Source organism: Anarrhichthys ocellatus, unplaced genomic scaffold (assembly GCF_004355925.1).
Source record: "Anarrhichthys ocellatus isolate YVR2014 unplaced genomic scaffold, GSC_Weel_1.0 scaffold1054, whole genome shotgun sequence".
NCBI classification, from domain to species: domain Eukaryota; kingdom Metazoa; phylum Chordata; class Actinopteri; order Perciformes; family Anarhichadidae; genus Anarrhichthys; species Anarrhichthys ocellatus.
In genome coordinates, this window is record NW_022281028.1 from 1 (window position 1) to 10055 (window position 10055).

A 10055-nucleotide genomic window follows, 5' to 3' on the forward strand; every position below is an offset into this window, starting at 1 on the left:
TCATCTAACCATCATCATCATCTCACTGTGGATATGACTGTTCATCTTACCATCATCACCATCTCACTGTAGATACGACTGTTCTTCACCTAACATCATCATCTCACTGTGGATCTGACTGTTCTTCATCTAACTGTCATCATCTCACTGTGGGTCGGACTGTTCTTCATCTAACCATCATTATCTCACTGTGGATATGACTGTTCTTCGTCTAACCATCATCATCTCACTGTGGATATGACTGTTCTTCATCTAACCATCATCATCATCTCACTGTGGGTCTGACTGTTCTTCATCTTACCATCGTCATCTCACTGTGGATCTGACTTCTTCATCTTCTTCTATCATCATCATCTCACTGTGGGTCTCACTGTTCTTCATCTAACCATCATCATCTCACTGTGGATATGACGGTTCTTCATCTAACCATCATCATCTCACTGTGGATCTAACTGTTCTTTATCTAACCATCATCATCTCACAGTGGATCTGACTGTTTTTCATCTAATCATCATCATCATCTCACTGTGGATCTGACTGTTCTTCATCTCACATTCATCATCTCACTGTGGGTCTGACTGTTCTTCATCTTCTTCCATCATCACCATCTCACTTTGGATATGACTGTTCATCAGCCACACACCTCCAACCACAGACCTCCAACTAAAGACCCGTTGCCAAAGACCTGCAACAAAATACCTGTAACCAGACTGACTTGTCTCTCAGTATGTTTCCAATGATCACATGTTCTGTCAAAAATGTGTTGAGTGTTTTTCAGCAGTTGCTCTGGTGAGTAAATAATGAAGCCCCCCCCCCCCCCCAGTCCACTAGTTTAGTTTAACCGTGTCATGTTAGAAGCGTGTGAGCTGCAGCGAAGTGGAAATGAGATCCTGACAGATTATCGACTTAGAGAAGAGAAGCCGGTACATCGACCTCCTGCACGGGAACTTTTACCTCCTTAAATCCCTCATTTATCCTCCACTGACCCCTTTTGACAGAACTCTCTTCGTTGACCCGCTGATCTCTTTACGTTTTAAGTGTAAGAGATTTGAATCAGGCTTTAATCGGAAGAATCGAGATGAGACAAAATGAGCCAGAGTTCAGAGAAGCTGAAGATTGAAGTGAACTTTCAGGGAAAGTTAAAGTGTCGGGTGATAAACAATCGATCCACTTTTGACAGGACAAGTTAATCAGTTCAATATAAAGCCGTTTGTGTTTAGTTCTTGTTTTCATTGTTGATCATATTTTGATTAGTTGATCAATCGTTTGGTTTTTGAAACATTAGAAAAAAGGGAAAATATCCAAGAATACTCACTCCTTCACCAGGTCATTGCTCATGTCCAGGTAGCGATTGCTGATCCACTGCACCTCGAACCAGTCCCTGAAGTTGTTGTTGCCGCAGCAGCGGAACTCGATCTGCGTCATGTCCAAGGTCCTCTTCATGAAGCAGCGTCCCGGCGTGTCGGTGTCCTTGTAGAACTTGATGCTGTTCTTAAGGCCCTCGGCCAGCGTCAGGTACACGGCGAACTGCATGAGGAAGCACAGCAGTGCCATCAGCAGCAGCAGTGCGTTGAAGCCGCAGCACAGCAGCAGGAATGGCTTCAGCATCGGTTTCCACTTGGCGAACTTGATGGGGTCCAGAGAGTCGTGGCACACTTTTCCCCCGAAGGCGTTGAGCCCGCAGGCCAACGAGCCCACCAGGATTAACAGGTTGGGCACCAGGTGGCTCTCGTTGTTGTCCATCATCTCGCTTCTCTTCCGCAGCTCGATCTTGAAGAAGATGCCGAGGCCGAAGAGGAGAATCCCCACGATGACCGAGAGCCAGTAGATCATCCACAGACCCTGAGCCAGCTTCACCCGCTTCTGCAGGTTGAACTTCACCGGCATGAACGCCATTTTCACGTCTTAGTGGGATCAAATGATCAAAACCCTGAAATCAGCTAAACTTCTGTGTCAATGAGAAAACAGTTTGAGAATCCCTTTAGAGATTTAATCTAATCCAGAAAGAAGCAGCTGAACGCAACTCAGCCAGAATTCCTGGTTTCAGACCCATAATGCCGAGCTGCAGGTCCATACTGCTGCCATCAAATCACAAGAGAAAAGATTCAAACCCGTCTGATCTGCAGCGAGCTGCTTCGCTCTGGTTGTTCGGGAGAATAAAAGGTGTGAATGTGAGCAGCAGCTCCTCCTGAACCTCTGATCTCATGAACAGAAGATCAGCTGCTGCCTCTAATCCTCAGACTTACTGATAATCGGTTTGCTGTTAAGCAGCAGCTTCCTCCTCTGGTCAGCTGACACAAGCTCACCTGTTTCACCTCCCTGCAGGTGAGCCAGGTGAGCCTCGGAGATAGGAAGTAGAAGAACTCACTCTGCAGACGAAGAAGGAGAAACTTCTTGTAACGATGTTGAGAAGAGTTGTTGGTATTTTACTGCAGAAGATATATGTATATATCTATATATTAGTGCTGGGCAACAATTAAAATTTGTAATCGCGATTAATCGCACTGTTATGGCAAAGTTCAATAATGAATTCAAAAGTAGTGTATTGTGCACTTTTATTTTAAAGTACTGCTATATGAACTAAAGGTCATTTGGTTTAAACACTTTAAACACATCAGGTTGTTGTTAGCAGCAGTATTCCCTTTACACAGTAGCAGTTCTATCTCTTCACTATCTGTGCTCAGTGTTTGACTGTGTGAAACGTTCCACTGCTGTGCAACAGGAATAACATGTCAGCACGTTTCATCTACGTGTGTCTTGTGTCTTCATATATATATATATATACATATATATATATACATATACATATACATATATATATATATATACATATATATATACATATACATATACATATATACATATATACATATATATATACACATACATATATACATATATATATACATATACATATATACATATATATATACATATACATATATACATATATATATACACATACATATGTATATATATACATATACATATATATATATATATACATATGTATATACATATATATATTTATATACATATGTATATACATATATATACATATATATATTTATATACATATGTATATACATATATATATATATTTAAATATCAGTTATATTTAGAATATCTTCAAAGACACAAGACACCTTTGACAACAAACAGGAAGTGAACCTCTCAGAACTTCTGTTTGAGTTGTTCGGCTTGTTCTAGATGATCAGAATTGATCACAATGCATTCTGGGTAGATTTGTGTCCAACTTGCTCTGAGGTCATGAACACGAGGTCATTGATGACCTCACGAGATCGAGGAGGCCAGAGATTTTAGAGCCAGGTGACCCCAATGCATGATGGGAAACACCTGCTGTCTCCGGATCAAAGATCTGATTGACAAACACGTTTTGTAGACAATCATCATTTTTCAGTGTAATTGTGATATTTAATGTTAGATTGTTGGATATTAGTCTAAAAGAAGGTTTAATCTAAAAACATATCTTGTGTGATTAATAATAATAATAAATATAATAAAGCTTATTTATATAAAACATATCAAAATGAGCATCAAAGTGTTTCACAAACATAAAAAAAACAAAAGATAAAGAACAATGCAGATAAAAGCACATTTCCACATAAATATATATTTACAAACAAACAACGAATAAATCAGAAGATTTGTAAACTACAAGAAGCCTACAGATCTAACAGGAAGTAATGTTTCTGTGACTTCCTGTTTGTTCTTTGAAGGATGAAAACTGAACGACTTGACCTCAGTGTTTTCCGTTTTTGGTTGTTGTTCTGAAGATGAAGATGAAGATGAGATCTGATCTTGTCTACTTTACAAAGAAGAGAAGTTCTTCTAGAACCTTTTGTCGCTTTGATAAAATGGCCGACTGACTGAATGGTCAAAATACTACATTACCCATAAAGCTCTGCAGCTGTTGCTATGCAGAAGAATCCAGTCAGATACTTAGAAAACACATCGTCATGGTTACTGAATTCAACCAAAGTTGAACCCAAAATTGAAACATTTTGGAGACAAATTTGAAAATATTAATAAATACATTTTACAAAAAAATATTACTTTTCCTAAAAATAAATATATTTGTAAATTCAATGTAATTAAAAAAAAAAAGATTAAATAAATGAGTTAAACAGAAACTCTGACACATTATTATTATTATGAATACTGTAAATACAGAAACATTCAGAACAATTACAAACAACTAAAAGTTTAGGGTCTGAGATTCCTATTTATTGTTATTATAATTATTAATGTTAATAATATGATTATTAATATTAATAATCATCAGTTGATAATGTGATAAAAACAAACATGAACTCCTTTTAAAGTTTTTATTGGTTTTCTTATTGTTATACAATAATGTACATTTACTAATTTACAGTGGGTACGGAAAGTATTCAGACCCCTTTAAATTTTTAACTCTTTGCTTCATTGCAGCCATTTGCTAAAATCCAAAAAGTTCATTTTATTTCTCATTAATGTACACTCGGCACCCCATCTTGACAGAAAAAAACAGAAATGTAGAAATTTTTGCAAATTTATTAAAAAAGAAAAACTGAAATATCACATGGTCATAAGTATTCAGACCCTTTGCTCAGTATTGAGTAGAAGCACCCTTTTGAGCTAGTACAGCCATGAGTCTTCTTGGGAATGATGCAACAACCTTTTCACACCTGGATTTGGGGATCCTCTGCCATTCTTCCTTGCAGATCCTCTCCAGTTCCGTCAGGTTGGATGGTGAACGTTGGTGGACAGCCATTTTCAGGTCTCTCCAGAGATGCTCAATTGGGTTTAGGTCAGGGCTCTGGCTGGGCCAGTCAAGAATGGTCACAGAGTTGTTCCGAAGCCACTCCTTTGTTATTTTAGCTGTGTGCTTAGGGTCATTGTCTTGTTGGAAGGTGAACCTTCGGCCCAGTCTGAGGTCCAGAGCACTCTGGAAGAGGTTTTCTTCCAGGATATCTCTGTACTTGGCCACATTCATCTTTCCTTCAATTGCAACCAGTCGTCCTGTCCCTGCAGCTGAAAAACACCCCCATAGCATGATGCTGCCACCACCATGTTTCACTGTTGGGATTGTATTGGGCAGGTGATGAGCAGTGCCTGGTTTTCTCCACACATACCGCTTAGAATTAACGCCAAAAAGTTCAATCTTGGTCTCATCAGACCAGAGCATCTTATTTCTCATAGTCTGTGCGGGCTATGCGGGCTTTCATATGTCTTGCACTGAGGAGAGGCTTCCGTCGGGCCACTCTGCCATAAAGCCCCGACTGGTGGAGGGCTGCAGTGATAGTTGACTTTGTGGAACTTTCTCCCATCTCCCTACTGCATCTCTGGAGCTCAGCCACAGTGATCTTTGGGTTCTTCTTTACCTCTCTCACCAAGGCTCTTCTTCCACGATTGCTCAGTTTGGCTGGACGGCCAGGTCTAGGAAGAGTTCTGGTCGTCCCAAACTTCTTCCATTTAAGGATTATGGAGGCCACTGTGCTATTAGGAACCTTGAGTGTTGCAGAAATTCTTTTGTAACCTTGGCCAGATCTGTGCCTTGCCACAATTCTGTCTCTGAGCTCCTTGGGCAGTTCCTTTGACCTCATGATTCTCATTTGCTCTGACCTCATGATTCTCATTTGCTCTGACATGCACTGTGAGCTGTAAGGTCTTATATAGACAGGTGTGTGCCTTTCCTAATCAAGTCCAATCAGTTTAATTAAACACAGCTGGACTCCAATGAAGGAGTAGAACCATCTCAAGGAGGATCAGAAGAAATGGACAGCATGTGAGTTAAATATGAGTGTCACAGCAAAGGGTCTGAATACTTATGACCATGTGATATTTCAGTTTCTCTTTTTTAATAAATTTGCAAAAATTTCTACATTTGTTTTTTTCTGTCAAGATGGGGTGCTGAGTGTACATTAATGAGAAATAAAATGAACTTTTTTTATTTTAGCAAATGGCTGCAATGAAACAAAGAGTGAAAAATTTAAAAGGGGTCTGAATACTTTCCGTACCCACTGTATACAAGAATTCACATATTAACAAGTCTGATGAAGATGAAGAATCTTTTCATTTACTAAACTAAAATTTAATTCAAACATCTTTATTTCTTTAAGGAAAATCTGCTTTTAATAAGAAACTAATAAATAAATAAATGTCACAAACTCATAAAAAACCTCATGTAACAGGAAGTGACATCACAGCTCTCCAAAACAAAATAAACTTTAAAAGTAAACGATCAGTTTGATATGTTTAAAATATTAATAGGAGGCGGTCACCATGGAAACGCTTTTAAAAAACATCCCATCATGCAATGCGGCATGTTCATCTCTGTGACGCCTTCAACACTTCGTGGTGATTTCACAATAAAAGCCTTCATGTTCTTCAGTTACTTCCTTCTGTCTCCAACTACTACATTACCCAGGAGCCTCAGCTGCTGAGTTATCTTTAGTTTGTTGATGAAATGCATCTGGGAGTCGTATTTACTTTCAGTCTAAAATCAGGGTACTTTTTTCCCCATCATGCAACACGATCTGAAAGGAGGATTTAGATGAAATAAAAGTAACCAGTCAATCAACCTGTGAGTGACAGCAGTGGGTGGGCGGGGCTTCACTTTGGTAAAGTTTTTATTTTGTCAAAAAATCAAAACAAACGCAAATCTGAAAAAAATGAATAAAAAAACGATCTAAAATAAACATTCTTAACTTCCTGTCTGTGTGAGCAGGAGAAAGGGGGCGGAGTCAGTGATGGAGTGGAACAAGGACCAGGTCTTCAGAGGAGGAGGTGGGGCCAACACAGAGAAGACCAATCAACGCTGGGCTTCAGAGGAGGAGGCGGGGCCAACACAGAGAGGACCAATCAACACTGGGCTTCAGAGGAGGAGGCGGGGCCAACACAGAGAGGACCAATCATCACAGGTGCTGCCAGTCGATGGCGACCAGCGTCTGATTGGCCTCCTGAGCATGACCAATGACCTCAGCAACGCCGTGCTGACGCCACAGACGCTCAATCTTCTTGTAACGATCGGAACAGAGATGGAGGGGGTTCCCCCGCCTGTAGGGACACAAACAAACAAACAAATCAATAAACAAACAGAGATGGAGGGGGTTCCCCCGCCTGTAGGGACACAAACAAACAAATAAACAAACAGGTGGAGGGGGAACTCAAACAAACCAATAAACAAAACAAACAAACAAAAGGTGTAGAATCAATAAAAGGAGAACACCTACTTGAGGCCCTGGTCCGTCTCTCCGTAGTCGTCCAGATACGGAGGAGGATAGAAACAGCCTTTTGTTTTACCTCCTACAAACAACACCTGACTTTCTCTGACTCTGCACACACACACGCACACACACACGCACACACACACAGTCAGGGGACCACCAGAGTGACAGTAACATTCATAGAGCTATCAGCAGTAGAGGACAGGTGTGTTACCTGAGGAAGAGGCCGAGGCCGGCTCCACAGGTGAAGGTGTGAGCGGTGCAGGATCCTACGTCCTCCCCGTCCACCTCCGTCTGACAGCAGTAACTCTGAGAACACAACATGGAGCCACACACCAGACACAGAGTGGGAGCTCGAGACTTATCACCTCCTGACCTGGGACACCTGCACAGGAAAGTAACGCAGATAAGTAACACTGTGTAAGGGCCTGAGGGGCAGGTAGTGGCTGGCATCTACATTCCTGCCAGAAGGCTCCACCCACTCCTTCAGGAGAGTATTGAGATCAGGTGTGGGAAGAGACACACATGATCCAGATCTCCTCGTCAGGGAGGGGAACAAAAGGCAAGGAGGGAAACAAGGCAGAGAAGAGATGACAAGGGGAGAAGAGTGTCTTCTCCTCGGAAGGAAGAAGATTACGCCCGGTAAGTCGGCTAGTGGCCCGGCTGATTTAGTTTAGTTATATAGTTAACTGATCGAGCTCTGGAATGAGCTACGTTTTGTGTTGTTTTGTGTCTGTGTATATACAGTGTGTACAGTGAGTACTGACGTGAAGCTGGACGCCTGGTTGATGAGGACGCTGTAATCTTCTGGCAGTTGGATCAGTCGGTTGGACTCTCTGGGGAACCTGACGATGACGCCGCCCACCTGTAGTGTTTGTCTCACAGCTGGATGACAACACCACCTGAACACACACACCAGTAAATCTCTTCAGGAGGAAGCCAACCTCAATTACATACTACACAACTGTGTAACACACGCGCGAGTGCGGCGCGCGACGGGCGCGAGTGCGGCGCGAGTGCGGCGCGCGACGGGCGCGAGTGCGGCGCGAGTGCGGCGCGCGACGGGCGCGAGTGCGGCGCGCGACGGGCGTGACGGGCGGCGCCTGTGCGTGACGGGCGGCGCCTGTGCGTGACGGGCGGCGCCTGTGCGTGACGCTCGACGGGCGTGACGGGCGGCGCCTGTGCGTGACGGGCGGCGGGCGTGACGGGCGGCGCCTGTGCGCGACGGGCGGAGCCTGTGCGCGACGGGCGGGGCCTGTGACGCGCGACGGGCGGCGCCTGTGACGCGCGACGGGCGGCGCCTGTGACGCGCGACGGGCGGCGCCTGTGACGCGCGACGGGCGGCGCGTGTGACGCGCGACGGGCGGCGCCTGTGCGTGACGGGCGGCGCGTGCGACGCGCGTGCGACGCGCGTGCGTGACGGGCGTGCGCGTACGTGTGTACGTGGCGCGCGTTACCTGTGTATGAACGGCTCCAGCAGTGTGTTATGAGTCTGGTGGAGCTGCAGCAGGTTGGAGGGCAGATTGAGGTAGCTGCACAGCGCCTCCCACTGACCAGGACCTGCAACTACAACACGTGCTCGTGCACACACGCACACACTTTAACATGTCTGTGAACAATGAAAGGTATTACATCATCGGTCCAATCACATTACTGGGTGGCTGCCCAGCAAATCCATTCAGATTCATCCGTCACAAATATACTAAACTTTGGACCACTACACACTGACAACCTGTGTGTGTTGTTACCCAGTAGGTCAGCAGGTGGCGCTGTAGAGTTCAGGTAGTGGAAGAAAAGGGCGGCGGCTCGGAGGAACGGCAGACTGCCAGCTTTAACACAATGGAACAGCTGCCACCCAGAGGTCACTTCAGGTAAGACACTGAGCCACACACACATTTCATTAATCACATAACTAAACAATATATTACACAGAAATAAATACATCTATATTTGGCCAAATAGCATAAACAGATTAATAGACAATACATTTATCAACTATTATATTTTCCTGTATCTTCTTTAGAAGATTCATTTATTAACACATTTGTTTCCACAATCAGTGAAAAAGTAGAAATAGGTATAAATATATAAAGAAAAGATAAAATACTCTTCATTTATTTATTTTATATATTTATTCTATTTTAGCATTTATGTTTTACCTTTTCTACTCTGAGCCTATTTTTAGGCCTCTGCTCGAAAATGGCAATGACTGTAAAAGACTAATTCTGTAACTACAAGGTCTATTTTAATAATTTTGATGTTATAATACAGGTAACACTTGTGAGACTTGTTCAGATGTGTAAATATTGTGTATATGTTAGTGGTTAAGAGCAAATGAAGATGGCACACAGCTCAAATTGAAAATTTTCAGGTTCGCCTGGAAAAAAAGCACTTTTGATATTTCTTTGAAATAATGCAGCTGAAAACTGAAAGCTAAAAAAAAAAAAATCATAGCACATGTCAGGAGTCCCTAAAAAAAATTTGGCTTTGATAAAGTGAAGCAGGACAAAGTTAGAAAGGTTTTAGTACCGAGAGGTCAGGCGGGGTCAAGCAGAATTGTCACATGTTCCAGCTGTTCCATTGTAATTTTATCACTAATAGTGTTCAATACATCCAAATACAGCAGTTTGGCAACATTTTGAGAGCCAGAATCCTCTCTGAGCCCGTTTCCAAGATGGCTGCTGCTGTGCTTCTGTGATCTTGTGGTTGGCATTTCTATCCAACTATAATTTGAGGAATCCTACCTAGAACTAAAATCCCAGTACTAGACTGAATCAAGAAGTCTCCAAACAACCTTTTACAGCTAAACTGTGGACATTATTG

The 10055-nt window shown here is 42.7% G+C and overlaps 2 protein-coding genes across 3 annotated transcripts; both read right to left on the bottom strand.

The window, feature by feature from the left end:
• Positions 1–1311: 1311 nt before the first annotated feature.
• LOC116377242 (peripherin-2-like) lies at positions 1312–2148 on the bottom strand. Its single transcript, XM_031838828.1, has one exon. It carries the CDS (start codon positions 1894–1896, stop codon positions 1312–1314), a length of 585 nt encoding a protein of 194 aa, XP_031694688.1. The 5' UTR covers positions 1897–2148.
• Positions 2149–6405: 4257 nt separating this feature from the next.
• LOC116377243 (E3 ubiquitin-protein ligase UBR2-like) lies at positions 6406–9479 on the bottom strand. 2 transcript variants are annotated; one of them, XM_031838830.1, is made up of 6 exons: positions 8981–9479; positions 8690–8798; positions 8000–8134; positions 7447–7617; positions 7239–7340; positions 6406–7062 (listed from the first exon to the last, which is right to left on the bottom strand). In XM_031838830.1, exons 1-6 carry the CDS (start codon positions 9174–9176, stop codon positions 6921–6923), a joined length of 855 nt encoding a protein of 284 aa, XP_031694690.1. In that variant the 5' UTR covers positions 9177–9479; the 3' UTR covers positions 6406–6920. The 2 variants fall into 2 exon arrangements, with proteins under 2 accessions (XP_031694690.1, XP_031694689.1); XM_031838829.1 differs by having other exon boundaries at positions 6406–7125.
• Between the last annotated feature and the right edge of the window lie 576 nt (positions 9480–10055).

Bases quoted from the DNA above. Each gene is read 5' to 3' on its own strand.
- LOC116377243 (XM_031838829.1), bottom strand. From the start codon at position 9,176: ATGTATTTATTTCTGTGTAATATATTGTTTAGTTATGTGATTAATGAA. The intron at 8,799-8,980 runs GTAACAACACAC...CACGTGTTGTAG, and splicing joins GCCACCTGCTGACCTACTGG to TTGCAGGTCCTGGTCAGTGG. The intron at 7,341-7,446 runs GTAACACACCTG...GTGTGTGTGCAG, and splicing joins GGCCTCGGCCTCTTCCTCAG to AGTCAGAGAAAGTCAGGTGT.
- LOC116377242 (XM_031838828.1), bottom strand. From the start codon at position 1,896: ATGGCGTTCATGCCGGTGAAGTTCAACCTGCAGAAGCGGGTGAAGCTG.